The sequence below is a fragment of the Chelonia mydas genome, chromosome 12, assembly GCF_015237465.2.
Source record: "Chelonia mydas isolate rCheMyd1 chromosome 12, rCheMyd1.pri.v2, whole genome shotgun sequence".
NCBI lineage: Eukaryota > Metazoa > Chordata > Testudines > Cheloniidae > Chelonia > Chelonia mydas.
The window spans coordinates 5,914,593-5,933,209 of record NC_051252.2 but is presented as its reverse complement, the minus strand read 5'-3'; the positions used below and the strand labels follow the sequence as shown (position 1 = coordinate 5,933,209).

General features: G+C 52.2%; 1 protein-coding gene across 6 annotated transcripts in view; it reads left to right on the top strand.

Annotated features, from left to right (window-relative positions):
* Window positions 1-18,617, top strand: part of NDRG4 (NDRG family member 4) — an 87,478-nt gene that overhangs the window by 21,660 nt on the left and 47,201 nt on the right. For all 6 annotated transcript variants that reach the window (XM_043526149.1, XM_043526150.1, XM_037877855.2 and 3 more), the window contains exon 3: window positions 3,676-3,720. In XM_043526149.1, coding sequence (XP_043382084.1) covers window positions 3,676-3,720 — 45 coding nt within the window. The remainder of the gene's footprint in view (window positions 1-3,675; window positions 3,721-18,617) is intronic.

Sequence of the window (18,617 nt, the reverse complement as noted above, 5' to 3'; positions counted from 1 at the left end):
ACACTGTCCAGCCTGCTGAACTGTGGGTTGGCTCTCTCAGGTCGAAAGGCGATCCCCAGCAGTGAGGGCATTGGCCCCCTCTCGCTGAGCCAGTCTCCAGCATCCTACCTGATCTCAGGAGTTGAAGGCTGCTTTGCAAAGCCAGCGTGTGAGCACGGACCTGCCCAGCTGGGTGTGTCACCACCCGCGTGTCTGTGCTCATCTCGCTGGCCTCGTCAATCCGAGACCGGGAGCCAGAGGACTGGGTGTGTGGTGGGCAGGGCCGCCCATCCTCAAACCTGCAAACATTAATTCGCTCTGGAGCTGCATTGGGACATTCCTCTGGGCTCTGCAGTGGTGCCCAGGCATGGGGTGTGGCCGGGTCAGGGATAACAAAGGGCTCCTAGCGAAGCAGATGTGGCTTTGAACCAGAGACTGCATCTCTGGACGTGCCCGTGAAGCTGTGTCCTCCAGCATTGTTCCTTTGGGGACTGTCTTAGTGTCCCAGAATCCGGTCTGATGCCAGGACTCTAGAATCTGAAGAGGTTTGACTTGGCCCCTTCCACCTTTTGGAGGTGGATATTTGCTCGGTGGGGATGCTGCAGAGGAGGTCACATCCTGCTTCCTGTGGGTGGGCATTGGAAATCTCATAAGTGAAGGGGTTTTCCCACGTGTCCATGGTCAAAATCTTCCACTCCTAGTGCTGTTGTGGTGGTGGCTGCCCCCCACCCCAGAGCTGGCTGCATTTCAGGGCCTCAGTGTTTGGCTTGTAAAGTGCTCTGGGACCGTTTGCAACTCAGGACCATCCCTTCAGCCTGAGGTTTGGATCTGGAATCTGATCTGATCCCAAACTCCCGCAAAGTCTGGACATTTGAGCCGCATTCTCCTCTGCCTTTCCCCTTATGGAATTGTTTACACCTGTGCAATGCGGGGCTCGGCTGCTGCCATTCTGAGTGGTGCTAATTGCACTGGTAAAAACCAGTTGCACAAGGGGGAAGACAGTGTTCTGGTCCAGCCCGTTACAGACAGGCCTGAGTGACACAAGACAGATCTGACACAAGTGACACAAGTCAGAACTCCCGCCAGGGGTTGGGGGAGTTAGACCAGGCTCAGAACAGCAGATCCATCTCCAGCTGGATGGTGCTACAGCAGAGATGCATCCCACTACGTTTTCCAGTGTGGGTGCCTATAGTCAGGCACTAGAGCTGCTTGGAGAATGGGATTTCTGTCCTGCAGGAAATTCCGACATCTTGAAAGTTTGTTGCATTTCGAATCGGGACAGAGTTGAAATGTTCTCAGAACCAGAAATTCCAAAATATTTAAATTCAGAAACACTGAACCGACCTTGTCAAAATGTTTAATTTTGATAATATCAAAACATTCTTCTATAAAATGAAATAAAATTACAGTAAAAGTCTCAAGGGAACAAAGCCAGAAAGTCCAAACAAGTTGCCTGGAACGGTTTCTGTTGAAATCGACGCATTCCTGCAAAACGTTTCGATTTCAGCAAAATAGCATTTTTCTGCTACACTGTTGCCTCGTGTGCTTTTCACCCTGCTGTATTAAACCCCCAAATAATTATCCGGTGAGGGCCCCCTTCCCCGGATTTCTAAGCTAACAGGAGTTGTGTGCTCAGCACTTCTGAAAACTGGGCACCTAACTTTAGGCCAATACGTTCCAACCTTGGTGTCTGGGTGTCCGCTTCTATAGAGCCAAGGGTTGGGCGCTGGGGGTGGTAGCGTTCCTCTACCAAAAATGTGACTCTTCCTTGTCTTCCACCCCCACCAGTGCTCTCTCTGCCCCCCGCCCCCCGGATCCTGTCTCTGTCTGATCACTCGGAGGAACGGTAAAGCTCGGACTATGTCACTGATGCCAAGAGGCCGAAACTGCTAGGAGACTGAGCACGTTAAGAGCTTTATTGATCCACTTGAATGACTGGCTGGGGGCTGAGGGAGGCAGCAAGGGGTTGGGGGAAGGTGAGGCCTGGCTCAGTCAGCTGCAGATGCCAGGTTGCTGGAGCTCGGCAGGTGGCCAGTGAAGACAGAGGCACTCTTCCAACCCAGCCAGGGATGGCTCCATCACTTCATCCTGGCACGGAGGGGAGGGGAAGAACACGCATTCCTTGGTGGTGATAGGGGAGGGCGCAGTGGTCAGCAATTGCAGGCTGGAGCCCTGGAACTGTGCCGGGAAGATAATCTCTGCAGAGATCAGAGCAGGAAGCCTGTGCCCAGCTATCTGGTATGTCTGGGTCTCAGGTCACTCCAGCCTTTGGGTCTCTGCAAATGCAGCCTGAAGTCTGGATGCGGGGGAGCGGCACATTCATGCTGAGTTGTTCCATCCTGGGCTCCCTAATACTGAGATTTCAAGGCTCCAGGAGTCCAAATATTGCCTCCTCCCCCACCCCCCGATCCCTGGCTGTGGTGCTGGGGACGGGATGGACGGGAGCTACAAGCACTTGCATGGGTGTGGGGGACTCGTGCCGTGTCCAGGGACAGATGCTCTGAGGGCTAGTGACTTCTGCCAGGCTCAAGCCTCTAGCGGCTGCTGCCTCCCATCTCATCATGCCTCCTCCCAAGTTGGTGCCACCAGCTGATGGACAAAGCTGTGACCCGCCTCCCAGCTGCTGGAGGTACTGAGGGATCGGAGTCAACTGCTGACACCGAGCAGAGCTCTGCTTCGTTTTCCGTGGGGAGACTCTCCCTTCACCTAACCAAGCATGCAACAGGAGGCTTCCCCAGCAACTCAAAAAGCCAGGAACCACCTGAGACGCCGGTGGGAGGAATCTCGCTCCGGCCTGTCCTCCTCCTTGTGCTCCTGAGTGTTCCCTGACTGAGCCCTCTGATCCGTGCGTCAGTACCGAATGCCATCGCGTCGTGAGGACACGCGGTCCTATGCCCGAGACGCAGCCCAGGTGGCATCTCTAATGCCCATGTGCGGATGCTGATCCAGGGCACATGCCTGCACCCAGACAAGGGCTCGCCCAGGCGCTGATGTGGGATGCTGCTGTAACCCCGGCACGTCCCCCTCTGGGCCTGATCCACCGGCAATAGGAGTGTTACAACCCCAGCTCTCTAGTGCAGATTATGCTTTTAGCTCTGAAGGTCCCCAGTTCGGTCCCCAGTGTGTTGGCCAAGCTGGTGGCCGCTGGACACGTACCGAGGAGGGGGGCTCACAAACCCTGGCGGACACAGCTGCCAGGGCTTCAATTCCGTAATCCCCCTCTGACAGCATTCCTAGAGCTGGTTGTGGCAGAGATCGCACCCTGAGGCCTGCGTCAGCGGCAGGGGATGAGCCGCACAGCACGGGGATGAGCCGCACAGCACAGGGCTTTGCCGTCTTAACGCTTCTCGGGTCAGTTGTCCACTGGGACTGGCAGCTCCCTGCCTCCCTGATCTCGACGGCCTTCGGGCCGGCAGTCTCAACTGGCCTCTTTTTGCTGCGGTCCCCGAGATCCTTCCCAGCTCTGAGTGGCGTGAATTCCTCCCTGGGGTATTCGTGATCACCGGCTGTAGCCTTCTCCAGGGTCCAGAGGAGGAGGCTGTGCGGAGGCTCATCAGAGCTCTCAGCGGGTGACTGGAGGGCGGGTGGTGGCGGCGAGGGCATAGGGGTGAGGCGATAGCCAGGTGTCTGTGTTACTGCTCCGCAGTCGGGCCTATATGAGCTCTGATGGTTCTTTCTGGTCTGTTTCCCCTCCAGGAGCATTCGGATACGTTCCTTTCCGCGGTGGACACGGACTGGAAGGTAAGGCCCCTCCTCTGACTGTCCTTCCCCTCTGCCTATTCTCTGGGACCTGGGTGGGATGGCCATGTTCTCCCGATTGGCCCCGCGGTTCCAGTGCTGTCCAGCAACGGGCTCCCCTGCTCCCTGACCAGTGCTACCGGGCTCTGCTCAGCTGGGAATGCTGCAGAACAGCTGCCGTTCGGTCCTCCCTTCCTGGTGCGCTTGGGTTCTGTGGCTAGTCACCCACTCCACATGCCTGAACTTCAGGGGCGAGGGGGACAAAATGGCTTGTGGGCACATCCCTGAGTGTGGGTGGCTGATGTGGGGGATTCGGCCTGGTTCCCAGCCTGAGGCTCTGTGTCTCTCATACACTAATACGAATACTCTCAATGCTAACGGTCTCTGTGCACCTAAAATCAATGGGACCGAAGCCATGATCTTCGGAGTGGCAGATAGTTAGCACGTTACAGTATTCCGCCGCAAGTGTGTGTGTTCGCATCGCTGTCTTCTGATGGAGGGAATTGGAACTGCTACACTGTGTGACATTGGCCCTATATTGCTAACCTTTAATGGAGATCCTCCATTAGCTCAAGTGGTGGAGACTGAGCAGGTTTAACCCCACTGTCACAGTGACATTGCAAGTGGCGGTGGCATGTGGTATAGTGACAGCCATAACGTTGTGACTGGCTTTGGATTTGTTAAAATAGTTCAGCTTTGAAATCGCCCATCTTGATCTATTCTAGTCACGACACCCACCATGGAAGTGCAGCCACCTCTGTGGTGTATCCTGGTTAATGGCACCACTACAGCTGGGGGCTGGAAGTGTAAAGAGAATACGCTATAGGAGAACAGAATATCCAGACCTGCAATAAAATTCCCCGCCCCAATGCAATTAAGTGCATGGGGCCAAATTCAGCTGCGGTGTAAGAGCATAACTGCTGCTGTCAGCGTTGCCCCTGATGGTCACGCTGCTGTGGAGAGTGGCATCTGTGGGGTTTATGGGCCCTGTAGGGGACACGTTGGCAGATCTCCCCTGTCTCCTGTTCTCTTTCATGAGGCAGCATGGGAGGCTGGATCTTATTAAATATCATTTTCCATTTATACCAAAACAAATCAAGGAAATCTCTCCTCATGCCTACGCCTGCCCGGTGCCCTGGCTTCCCCTGGCACGTATGCTCCTCGGGGTGGCTGTGCTGCCGGGAGAGGTGGAATCAGCAGGCTGGCCTTCAGGGAAACCGACTCCTCCCAGGAGTAGGGATGGAATAGGAGCGCAGGCTGTGGCGCTCACAGCTACTCCAGTCTCTGCCTCCTCCAGCAGGAGGCGCTGTGGGGAATGGTGTGGTAGGGTGGGCTGCGGTGCTCACAGCTACTCCAGTCTCTGCCTTCTCCAGCAGGAGGCGCTGGGGGGAATGGTGTGGTAGGGTGGGCTGCGGTGCTCACAGCTACTCCAGTCTCTGCCTCCTCCAGCAGGAGGCGCTGTGGGGAATGGTGTGGTAGGGTGGGCTGCGGTGCTCACAGCTACTCCAGTCTCTGCCTTCTCCAGCAGGAGGCGCTGGGGGGAATGGTGTGGTAGGGTGGGCTGCGGTGCTCACAGCTACTCCAGTCTCTGCCTTCTCCAGCAGGAGGCGCTGTGGGGAATTACACAGCAGTGCTGGGTCTGGTGGGGGGTCATTACTGCAGTCCCTCGCTTCTACCAGAAGGGGGCAATATGGGGAATGGCATAGCTGCGAGCTCTAGGGTTGCCAACTTTTCTGCTGGCACAAAACCGAACACCCTAGCCCCACCTCTTCCACGAAGCCCCCCCTTCCTCCTCCCCCACCCCCAGCTCACTTCATTCCCCCTCCCTCGGTGGCTCACTGTCCCCCCACCCTCACCGTCACTGGGCTGGGGCAGAGGGTTGGGGTGCGGGAGAGGGTGAGGGCTCTAAATGACGGTGTGGGCTCCGGGGTGGGGCCAGAAATGAGGGGTTCAGAGTGAGGGAGGGGGCTCCGGGCTGGGGCAGGGGGTTGGGGTGTGGGAGGGATAAGGGCTCTGGGCTAGGGGTGCTGGCTCTGGGATGGGGCCAGGGATGAGGGGTTCAGAATGTGGGAGGGGACTCTGGGCTGGGGCAGGGGGTTGAGGTGCAGGGGGGTGAGGGCTCTGGATTTGGTGGGCTCAGGGCTGGGGGTTGGGGTGCAGGAGGGGGTACAGGCTCTGGACTGGGGGTGCAGGCTCTGAGATGCAGGAGAGGGCTCCGGGTTTGGGTGGGGCTCAGGGCTGGGGGTTGAGGTGCTGGGGGAGTGGGCTCTGGGGTGCAGGAGGGGGCTCTGGGTTTGGGGGTATCAGGGCTGGGGGAGGAGGTTGGGGCTTGGGGTTGGGGTGCAGGCCTACCTCAGGTGTCTCCCAGTCAGCGGCACAGCAGGGGAGCTACGGCAGGCTACTTGCCTGTCCTGGGGCACCGCACTGCACCCCGGAAGCGGCCAGCAGGTCTGGCTCCTAGGTGTGGGGGAGGCAGGGGGCTCCATGGCATGCGCTGCTCTCACCCATAGGCACCGCCCCCCCCCCCGCTCCCATTGGCCAGGAACCGTCCAATGGGAGTGCGGAGCCAGTGCTCAGGGCGAGGGCAGGGCACGGCGCGGAGGCTCCTGCCTTCCCCACCGCCTAGGAGCTGGATCTGCTGGCTGCTTCCTGGGCACAGCGCGGGGCCCAAGGACAGTTTGGGACTAGCCTGCCTTAGCTCCGCAGCACCGCCGACCGGACGTCTAAGGGCCCAGTCCGCTGTGCTGACCGGAGCCCCCGGGTGTTCCTGGTCACCCTCGTAAGCTCCCTTTTCCTAGTCTCTGGAGCACTGGCTGGTGCGGTGCCAGCCTTGGCCTGAAGCGTGAGCCACACACGCAAACGCTTGGGGGTCTCTGCCTTTCGGAGGCCACAGAGTCTCAACAGCTCACAGGTTGGCCCAGTCTCCCTTCCTCAGTGGAGCCGAGAGGGGCGCTACGAGCTGGCAGCCCTGAGGGGAGCTCCCAGTGTGTTCCAGCAGGAGGCGCTGCAGGGGATGGAGTAGTAGCCCTGGCCGTGGGGGGGGGTGGGGGGGGTTGCTGTTTGCTTCACGCACACACAGCCCCCCATCTCTCAGGACTTGCTGTGGGGCGCTCCTAGGGACTCTCACCAGGAGTCGCTGTGGGGCAGGTGTTGATCTGCTAAACAGGAGTGGGGGGAGGCTCTCAAAACTAGCAACTTCCTCCAATAAAAACCAAGCCGACTTTCAGAAATAGCTGCCGTTTCCACGGTGACAGTTGCCTGGGCAACTCCACCCTGGGTTTTGTGCCAAGCCTGCAAATCTCCCTCTTCCTCTGAGGGCTTTGGGCCCTAGAAACGTGCGGCTTTGCTTGCGCTCAGAGATCCAGGTACCCCCTGCTTGTGTGGCAGAGAGATTTCAGCGCATCTCTTACCGAGACCACGAGGAACAAGCCCATTTCCTCCAGCCCTGTCTCAGCAGGGTGCTGCGTGGAGAGCTGTTATCCAGTTGTGTTAGGCTGTCTGGGTCCTGCTGAGTCTGGCTTTCTGAAGAGCAGCTCTCCCAGCTAACAACATCCACGCAGCTGAACAGAACTGGAGCATGCAAAGGAATGACTGGAGAGTGGCGTATGTGTGAATCTCATTGTAATACATACGCTAACAACTCTGTGGCCTCTGTAGGACTTGTCACTCTGTTGCCCAAGTTGCTTCTATGCTCTGCTGTGCCTCGGTTTCCCCATATGTAAAATGGGGATAATGCTATTGACCTCTTTCTAAAAGTACTTTGAGATCTACTGATTAGACTGGCTGTGTAGAAGAGCAATATGTTATCAATAGAATTACTTGGAACTACACGCTGCCGGTGCTCAGGGAACTCGGATCTCTCGGAAGGAGAAAGAGACAGTATCAGGGCTATGACACGCACATCAGATTCTGGCAGCAGCGTGTCTCGCTCCTCCTCCTGTCCCAATCCCAGTTCATTACAATACTTTCTACCTCTGTCACCGGACAATGCCAAAGCATGGTGCAAATGTAGTAATGAATTACTTCTCACATTCCCCCGCCCCGCCCCGTGCTGCTTGATTAGCCCAAGGTCACACAGCACATGGGTGCCGGAGCTAGGGATAGAACCCAGGACTGCTGATCCCCACTCTAAACCATGTTTGTTTATAGCGGGGTCCAGGCCCATGGATTGTGACTGTCAATTTCCACCCTCCCAGCAAGACACTGAAGACACTACCATGATGATTGCAGTGTGCAGAGGCACCAAGTTAACAGGCATAGAGTGGGCTTGGGGAAGCATTTGGTGCTGATGGGCTGTGGGTCCTGGGTTCAAACCCTGCTGCAGGGGGCAACCATTTTAAAATGTGTTTTACTATATAAAGGGGAAGAACAGGCCTGTGGTTGATGCACAGAATTCTTGGCATCCATTCCCAGCTCTGTCACTGCCTCACTGGGTGACCTTGGCCAACTCGCCTCAGTTTCCCCACTTGTAAGATGGGAATGATTCTTGCGTACCCCACAGGGATGTTCTGAGGCTGGTAAAGAGATCAGAGCTTCTCAATACAAGGGCAAGGGGCTAACTGGGTTATTTGATGCTGCAGAGTTTAAAGTCCTGAGACATCATGTTTTTGGCATTCCACAAAGGCTAAATGTGAATGTAGCCTGGTGCTGGTAGAGTGAGTGTGTGTGTGTGTGTGTGTGTGTGTGTGCATGCGCACACACACACACTTATTGAGCATGCATATAACAGGATCTCTGCTCTGCACTGCACTATGTTGTTAGAACTTAAGGCCAAATTTTGCTCTCACTGGTCTTACACCTGTGAAATTGTGACTTCAGGGGTGACTGTCACCTGTGTCTGTCAGATCTGAATCTGACTCCTGGGGCCTAACCCTGCTTGCACTGAAGTCAGCAGGAGTGGGATTGGCCTTGCTAGGTGATGCTAGCTAAGCAGGATGTGATTTTAACTTGATTTCTAAACCAGCTTTGTTTCTACTCCTCAAAGGCTCCTGTCCTCTGTATGGACTCAGCCCAGGGCATGGTTTAAAATTAAGCCCCTCTGGTCCTCTAGAAGCAAAAAACCCTGCCACTGTTCTGACCTAGGGAACTGGGTGCTTCTTGGCCCCCCCCACGCCCTTCACGTGCACACAGTTAGGAAAAGTAGCTGCTGGAGTTGTCTTTCCAAATCCAGTTCCCATGAATCCATCACAGCAATGCCAGTCGCTGATCCTAGAGCAGAGCTTCTCAATGAGCTGTCCGTGGACCGGTGCCGGTCCCTGAGATCTGACACAGTTTAAGAAGGCAGCAAGCCAGTCCCTGGTATCAAGAAGGCTGAGGAAACACTGTCCTAGAGGACTGTAGTCAGGCCTGTTGTCCCAGCTCTCAGTGAAGCTAGTGACACAGCTTCTATTCGCTTTAACAGAGACTGGGCTGGCTCCAGTGTTTTCAGGCTTAAACCCTGTTAAACCTTGATTTCAACCCTGTGAGCCATTCTTTCCGTTTGGTCCAACCCGAAGCGTTTGTCCACATGGGGAGATTGACCCAAATAGCTCTTCTGAAATACCTCCCTGTATAGACACTCTTATAAACACTTCGGAAGTAGATTAAGCTGACCCACGCATTTCGGGAATAAGAGTGTCCGTATGTGGTGTGACCCTGAATGCCTACAGCACTTTCAGTTCAGAGCCTTGCTTATTCCAGACTAATGTAGCCTCGCCCCAAATTTAGCATCCTCTTGGAAAGCTGCTTTTCCCCCTTGTCTGGCCCAAGTTGCTGCACAGCTTTCTACCCTTATGCATAGACCTAGAACGGGCCGGGCCAGCCAGCCCACAGCATAAAGCAACAGGGTGCAGCAGGCATCCAACAGCAGCTAGCTTAGAGTCTCCCCACCTGTTTGTTCTTTTTAGCAGCAAATCTAAAGCTGAAACCCACTGGAAAACCGCAGAAGTGACTTTTCCTGTCGCCATCCCTGTCCCTCAAATTAGCGCTTGCGTTTTCGTCACCTGCTCTTTATAACCCTCTTCACATGCGCCAAACCCTCCCCGCACTCAGGTGACCGCCCCTTCTCCATAGCCTTGGGCAGCACACCCTGCTGCTTACAATACCCGACAGCTGGGTGGTGAACTGTCTCTGAGTAGGGCACTGGCTGCTGCAACATTGACGATGAGTTGGGAAGCATTGCGGGGGGGACTGATGTTGCTCTGCGTGCTCATTTGCTGTCCACGCTTGTAACACCCCTTTAGAATCGGGCTGCAGGTGTAACCCGCTGGTGGGTGCGTGTCAGGTCCCCCCTTGCGCCTGGTTCACAGGGGGCATGAGTCTGCTACAGCCCACCTAAGGAGAGCTGGCTCTGGAGTTCACACTGTGGCAGTTCATGCTTTAAGCTCTGGAGGTCCCCGGTTCAGTCCTTGGTATGGTGGCCAGTATGGTGGCCATCACACAAGTGCCTTGAGGCAGAGAATGGGTCTGTCTCTTTGTGCTGTATAGTGCTTTCCTCATCTTGGATGCTGTGAACAATTACTAATGGCATGTAACCAGCAGGGGGCACTCAGACACTCTGATCCTGGGGCTTGTGTGGGATGGAGTGGGGACACTGGGGGAGGAAAGTGGACTAGGGTGATGGGTTGAGTCCAGATGAGCATCCTCAGAGGCGTAATCAGCAAGACCATTACTCAGCAATGCTGTCCTCCCATCTTGGGCTCATTGTTAAGGTCCCTTCCATGCCGGCAAGCCTCTCTGGGCCTGATTAGCCTCTCACTTACACTGGTGTAAATCAGGAGCAAGTCTACTAAGTCACTAGTTTCACCAGGGTTAGAGGAGAATCTGCCCCCATCTCCCTTTGCCCTCGAGCAGGGAGCTGTAGTCCAGATTCCCTGAGTGCAAGCCTGGCTGTCCGGAGAATCGGGCTCTGCAGGGGATGAGATACGGTGCATTAATCAGCTGCATCACAGCATCCTCACAAGAGTGAATGAATAACAAGGCCATGACCTCAGAGGCTTTCAGGGACAGCCGCTCCCTGTGCCCCAGGAATGGAGGGAACAAGTTCTTCCCCAGTAGTGGCATGGCCCTACGTGCGGGAGTATCCCCTCCCACAGAGTGGGTGAGTCAGTCTGGCACCAGCTGCCATTGCACTGAAATCCGAGCTCCAGTGTGAGGTTCCTCGGCTGGTGAGCTGCTGCTCCTGGCAGGAGGGTTATTCGCTAACACAGCTGGGTGTTCTGCTCTCTCTGAGGATTAGCACAAATGGGAAGGAGTGGCTGTGTCACTCTGGATAGCTGTGAAATTGACAGTGATTGCCCTGCCTGTGATCGCTGGGTGCAATGCAGCAGCCGCCTGCTGCAATTAGCACTCTCCTGTCCTGTGATCTGGCTAATATATTGGACTCTAGATCAGTCCGTCAGCAGCTGTCCTTCTGTCCTCACGTGTACGGTGGTGGTTAAAGAGGAAGAGTTTCACATGCTCAGGAATCAGCCTGACATGACCAAATGAGTCCCAATTCTGAGCCCATTCTCCTGCCCTCCAGAAGTGGCCGGACCAGGTGTTGGCCATAACTTAGCACAAAGGCAGTGACCAGCTAGAATTCATGAGCAAGAGTTGTTGCAGCCTGAGACAGGGAACTGGTGGGACCTTCTTGTGACAAGGTATAGTAGTCTGAGCACCTCTTCAGCACCAGATTAAGCTCCAGGGATTTGACTTGTGCATGCTCACAGAGAAACTGGTTGTAGTACTTTCTATTCTGGCAGTAACTGGGGAGGATATTACACAGCAAATGCTAAAACTAAACTTTTTCACATCTGCGTGACTGGATAACTTGCGCCCAAGAGTTTTAAAAGATTTGACCGAGGAGCTTTCTGTGACATTGATATTTAGCAGTGTTTGGAGTGCAGGGGGTATCCCAGAGGACTGAAAAAAACAAACAAAAAAAAACCCCTAGGTTTGTTCCAATATATGAAAAAGGCAATTGGTATAACCTAGTTATCTATATGTTGGTTAGCTTGACTTCGATCCCTAGGAAAATCATGGGAACGCTGATATGGGATGCAATCAGTAAAGAATTAAAAGATGGCAGCATAATTAATATCAGTCAACATGGTCATATGGGAAATAGATCTTATCAAACAAACTTAGTATGTTTTGATGAGAATACAGGTTTGGTTGACAGATAACTGTGATATATGCTTCGACTTCTGTAAGGCATTTGACTTAGCACCACATGACATTCTGAATAAAAAATTAGCAGTATACAAAATCAGTGCAGCTCATGTTAAATGGATTAAAACCTGGCTACCTGATAGAACTGAGAGTAATGGTAAATGGAGAATCCTCATCCGATGGGGACATTGCTAATGGCATCCCACAGGGTTCTGTTCCTTGCCCAGTGCTGTTCAATATCTTGATCCATGATATATAGGCAAACATAAAATCATTGCTGGTAAAGTTTGCTGTTGTAACTGCTGGCAAGATGCTGTTCATAGCTCTTGGAGAAAAAGCAAAGCACAGGGCCTCTCCTTTAGACAGACTGGCAGTCTGGGAATATCAGCAGTGTTAAGGCTGCACAGCTCCCTGCCTTAAACCCCCAGTCAGGAGGGAAGGAGACCAGGGTCTCCACCCAGGAGAGGTGATGGCTGGGAGCCAGAAACCTTAAATGGGTGCCCTCAAGGGACTACAGAGGGGGAATACAGGTGCTGTTACCCTGAAACTGTGATATCCTCAGTCAGCTAGTCTGCCTAAAGGCCAGCCCGCCTAAAGGCCAGCCCCTGTGCTTTGCTTTCTCTCTCCACAGGCAGTGAACTGCCAGCAATTACAGTTACCACCCAGCTCCTTCTAAGCAAGCACATTTATTCTTAAGGTAAAAACATTACAGAGAAAACCTATAGGAACATATATTTATATAAGTATGCTTAAAGCTCACTGGGGGCCACTCTTATGGGACCCTCGTCAACCAAAGTCTTTCCAACCCTTCCGCCAGGGTTGGGGGGCCCCCTTTGGGCAGAAGGTCTGTCCATTTGCTGGATCAGCATTGCCGAGTCTCAGGCCCTGTCTCAGTACATGCTCATCCTTTTATGCCCAAAAGCCCTTTCTTTGTCTCCTCATCTCTGGAAAACCAGCTTGAACCAGTCTCTGCAAACCCCTTCAGGGAGCGGTACCTCTCTAGGGTTGTTCAGTCTCAATGATTCACCTTCATCACTGTTTTTAGTGCCAGGAGGAGCGGTCATAACCCCCTTTTCCCATGGAGTAGAACATAATCATACATAACCCATTCATAGAGCTAATGCAATATGGACCCCGAATAGATTGCTTGCAGTTGCAAAAGCTGTTGCAGGTCCCACTTATAAGAGGAGGGGCTGTATTTTGGAAAGTGGTGACTCCGAATAGGACTTGGGAGTCAGGGTTGATCACCAGCTGAACGTGGACCCACAGCATAATGCGGTGGCTAAAAGAGCAGATCCAATCTTTGGATATATAAGTAGGGGAATATCAAGTAGAAAGATAAAGGGGAATTGCCACTGTATTTGGCATTAGTGAGACGGTCACTGGAATAAAGTATCCAGGTCTGGGGGCCACACTTTGAAAGCGATACTGACCGATCGGGAAAGAGTTCAGAAGAGTTCCAATAACAATTTGGAAAACTAGCCTTACACTGAGAGACTTAAACTAAATTCACGGAGCTTCTTTTAACAAAGAGAAGGGTAGGAGGTGATTAGATCAGTCTGCAAGTACCTTCATGTGGAGAAGATTTCTGACAGCAGAGGGGTCTTTTAATCTAGCAGTAAAAGACGGAACAAGATCCAACGGTTGGGAGCTGAAGCTAGACAAATTCAGACCAGAAACAAGGTGCAAATTTTTACTAGTGAGAGTAATCTTCTTCTTAGTGTATGCACAACATGCCTCAGGTGGTACGTGACCAGGATTCCTCACCGAATTGAGTCCGCTGGTTGGATCATTAGCTTCCATGGCCCAGGCCGGGTACTGACTGGGAATGCAACGTGAATGCTGATCCATGCCCCCCAGTGAGGGTAATTAACCATTGGAACACTACCCAGGGATATGGTGGATTCTCAACCACTTGAATCCTTTAAATCAAGACCGGATCTCTTCCTAAAAGACCTGCTCTAGCTCAGACAGAAGATCCGGGTATAATGCAGGGATTTCTGGGGGAGACCTTCTGACTTTTGTGTCGTAGAATCCTAGAAACGTAAGCTGAAAGGGACCTCACTATCTAATCTGTCTGCCCATGCGCTAAGGCAGGCCAAGGAAATCTAGACCATCTCTGGCAAGCATTTGTCAAACTTGTTCTTAAAAGCCACCAATAACTGGGATTCCACAATCTCTCCAGGTAACCGGTTCATAGAATCGTAGAATATCAGGGTTGGAAGGGACCTCAGGAGGTCCTCTAGTCCAACCCCCTGCTCAAAGCAGGACCAACCAACTAAATCATCCCAGCCAGGGCTTTGTCAAGCCGGGCCTTAAAAACCTCTAAGGAAGGAGATTCCACCACCTCCCTAGGTAACGCATTCCAATATTTCACCACCCTCCTAGTGAAAAAGTTTTTCCTAATATCCAACCTAAATCTCCCCCACTGCAACTCGAGACCATTACTCCTTGTTCTGTCATCTGCTACCACTGAGAACAGTCTAGAGCCATCCTCTTTGGAACCCCCTTTAGGTAGTTGAAAGCAGCTATCAAATCCCCCCTCATTCTTCTCTTCTGAAGACTAAACATCCCCAGTTCCCTCAGCCTCTCCTCATAAGTCATGTGTTCCAGTCCCCTAATCATTTTTGTTGCCCTCTGCTGGACTCTTTCCAATTTTTCCACATCCTTCTTGTAGTGTGGGGCCCAAAACTGGACACCAGATGAGGCCTCACCAATGTTGAATAGAGGGGAACGATCACGTCCCTCGATCTGCTGGCAATGCCCCTACTTATACATCCCAAAATGCCATTGGCCTTCTTGGCAACAAGGGCACACTGTTGACTCATATCCAGCTTCTCGTCCACTGTAACCCCTAGGTCCTTTTCTGCAGAACTGCTGCCTAGCTATTTGGTCCCTAGTCTGTAGTGGTTCATGGGATTCTTCCGTCCTAAGTGCAGGACTCTGCACTTGTCCTTGTTGAACCTCATCAGATTTCTTTTGGCCCAATCCTCCAATTTGTCTAGGGCCCTCTGTATCCTATCCCTACCCTCCAGTGTATCTACCTCTCCTCCCAGTTTAGTGTCATCTGCAAACTTGGTGAGGGTGCAATCCACACCATCTTCCAGATCATTTATGAAGATATTGAACAAAACCGGCCCCAGGACCGACCCTTGGGGCACTCTACTTGATACCGGCTGCCAACTGGACATGGAACCATTGATCACTACCCGTTGAGCCCGACAATCTAGCCAGCTTTCTATCCACGTTATAGTCCATTCATCCAGCCCATACTTCTTTAACTTGCTGGCAAGAATAATGTGGGAGACAGTGTCAAAAGCTTTGCTAAAGTCAAGGAACAACACGTCCACTGCTTTCCCTTCGTCCACAGAACCAGTTATCTCACTATAGAAGGCAATTAGATTGCTTGCAGGATGGATCTAGTGGATGGACATGACTTGCCCTTGGTTAATCCATGCTGACTGTTCCTGATCACTTTCCTCTCCTCTAAGTGCTTCAGAATTGATTCCTTGAGGACCTGCTCCATGATTTTTCCAGGTTCCGGCACTTAACTGTCGTTACAGTTTAAAAAGTTTTTCCTGGTATTTAACCTGAATCTCCCTTGTTGCAGACTAAACCTCTTGTCTTTTCCTCAGTGCAGATGGAGAACAAGTTATCACTGTCCTCTTTATAACAGCCTTGTACATATTTGAAGACAGATATCAAGTCCCCTCTCGCTTCTCTTCTCTGGACTAAACGTGCCCAGTTCTTTCAATCTTTCCTTGTGGGTCATGTTTTCCAAACCTCTTATTTTTGTTGCTCTCCCCTGGACTCTCTCTAGTTTTTCACATCTTTCTTAAAGCGTGGTGCTGAAAACTGGACACACTACTCCAGCTGAGACCTCGCCAGTGCTGGGTAGAGTGGAACATATCTTCTGTGTCTTACGTACATCACTCCTGTTAATACACCCCAGACAGATATTAGCCTTTTACGCTGCTGCATCACATTGTTGACTTGTATTCAATTTGTGATCCATTATAACCTCTGGGTGCTTTTCATCAGTACTGCTGCCTAGCCAGTTACACCATTTTGTAGTTGAGCATTTGATTTTTCCTTCCCAAGTGTAGTACTTTGCAATTCTCTTTACTGAAATTCTTCTTGCCAATTCTCCCAATTTATCAAGATTGTTCTGAATTCTAATCCTGTCTTCCAAAGTGGTAGCAACCCCTCCCAGTTTGGTGTCATCTGCAAATTTTATAAGCATTATCTCCACTCTATTATCCAAGCCATTAATTAAAAATATTGACTAATACCGGTCCCAAGACAGATTCCTATGGGATCCTGTAGTGGGGTGGGCTGTCTGGTCAGCAGGCCTAGTGGTCAGGGCCTGCTGCTCTAGTCTTTCAGTTCAATGTGTCGGGCATCCCCTGGACAGGGTTCAGCTGGATCAGCTTTCTTGTCGGTAGCTCTCTAGTCCTGCCATCCCAGGGCTAGGCGTAGAGGAATCTGGGATGAGTAGGGGGACCTAGGTCTTTACTAGGTCAGGGCTCTGAAGATGTGACAGCACAGGCTGGCCTACGCTTGGCCCACCTCCTGTTCACCTTCCCCTGGGCCTCTTCCTGTCCCACCCGATGTCTCCGTTTCAGGCATGGCTGCTGTTTAATTGTAGTTCTTTGCTCCAAACCCCCAGGATCTCAGTGCTGATGCAGGGACCCTCTGGTGCCCTGCAAGTGGTTCTCCATGTCTCTGGGGCGGCCTCCAAGGAGGGGGAAAAGACTCAGTTAGGCCTCCTCAGGACAAGCTCCTGCTGCTCCTGAAAGTGGTTTCTCTCCTCCCCACTCCGGCCTGGGCTGCTGGAGCTCTCAGTAAGCTGGGCAGTGCCAGCGGGGCAGAGCTTTCCTGGCCCAGTGCTGCTCCAGCCTCAGCAAGGGGTCGTAAACCCCATCCCAGAGCCCACTAGATCCATCCTGCCAGTTTGACAGTGACTCTGGGAGTATGGTAAAGTTGTGCACCCACCTCCTAGTAATTTCATCTCCATCCCATTTCCCTCGCTTGTTTATGAGCCGCTCCTGCGAGGCTGTGCCAAAAGGCTTCTTCTGAACTCCCTCTGTATCACCTCTAGTGCTTCTCCCCCATCCATTGGGCTGGGTACCCCGTCAGAGAAGGAAACTAGGCTGGCTTGGAATGGTTTGTTCTTGACAAATCCATGCTGGCTGTTCCTTAGCACCTCATTGTTCTCCACGTTTGACCAAACTGATTGGTTAATACTTTGTTCCAGTCTCTTTCTGGGTATTGAAGTTGGGCTGCCTGCTCTATAATTCCTGGGGTCCCCCTCTCCCCACCTTTTGAAGATAGGTGCTGTTTGTCTTTCTGCAGCCCTCCTGGCCCTCCCCCATCCTCCAGGAGTTCTCAGAGATGATTGATGATGATTCAGAAGTTGCTTCAGCTAGTCTCTTAAGTACTCTAGTGTCAATTTCATCAGGCCCTGCCGACTTGAATAGATCAAACTTAGATAAGTATTCTTTAACCTGTTCTTTCCCTATTCTGGCCTGAGATCCTTCTCCCTGGTTAATATTCATTGTGTTAAAATGATCTTTTTAGTGGAGAGGGAAGGAAAGAAGGCCTTAAACACTTGTTATGCAGTAGGTAAGACTAGATGATCACAATGGTACTTTCTGGTCTGAACCTCTTTGAATTTGTAATTAAAGCCGAGTTGAGTTTTGCAGCCTCTGTGTTAGCGTGGATGCTACACTGGGTCCTCTCCAACCTTCCAGTGCTGGCTCTTTGAAGACAGAATCCATTTTCTGAGCATTTGCATGCAAATCTGTTGATTGTTTGAGTTCCCATTAATTTAAATGAGCCTTCTAAGAAATAAAATATGTAGTAAACCATGGGCAGTACCTAGGAGCCACAAGATGTGCAGGTTAGAGATTCTTTGGGGGTATCTGCTGTCCCCTGAACAGCTGCAGCCAATAAAAGAATGGTTAATTAAAAAAACCAAAACCCCTCACCCCTTTGGCCTTCCTAGTTGTCATTAGGTTACAGCCAACAGCCACTCGTGGCCTCTTCGAGCCGGCAGAGATAGAACTCAGGCTCTCCTGCTCTAAAAGCATAGGCCTTTACCGCTTCAGCTAAAGGTGAATCGCCAGTGAGTGTTAGTAGTACGGGGGCTCTGGCACAAGTACTGCCATTCCGATACCATCCAGGAGAGGGCAGCGGCACCGAAACACTTGCCTGTTTGCTACCAACTGCTTAATCCTGATTCTGTTCTGGCATGGGAGATCCATATATTTTTAGCCAAGGAGACTGGGCTGTTAGCTCATCTGTGTCTCCTGGGGTTGTGCTCGGAGGCCAGGAGTCAGATTTTGGGCACTAGCGCTTGGAGGTTGGTGGTGTGAATTCCAGCACTGGTGCTGTGGGGTGTGGATCCTTCTGCACTGAGAGGCCAGCTCCAGGAGTGCACCCACCTCAGGGTCCTACAGCCCGGGCTCCAGCCTGAGCCTGGAAGGTCACACAGCAATGAAACGGCCTGAGCCATTTGTTGCCCTCAGAGCGTGGAGTGTCACTACCTAGACAGATCTGAAGGTCTAGTCTGTTTTACAAGTTTTATTAAAGTTACAGTTTAAAGTTATGATGATAGAATTTGGATATGCATGGGTCAAGACCAGTGCACAAGTTACTCACATCCTCCTGGATCGCGTCAGGGTCTGATGGGTCTCTCATGGTTTGATCATCAGTAAAGGGATGGTTCCTGCTGGAGTTTCCCATAGGGAGCTCAATTTGTCCCACTC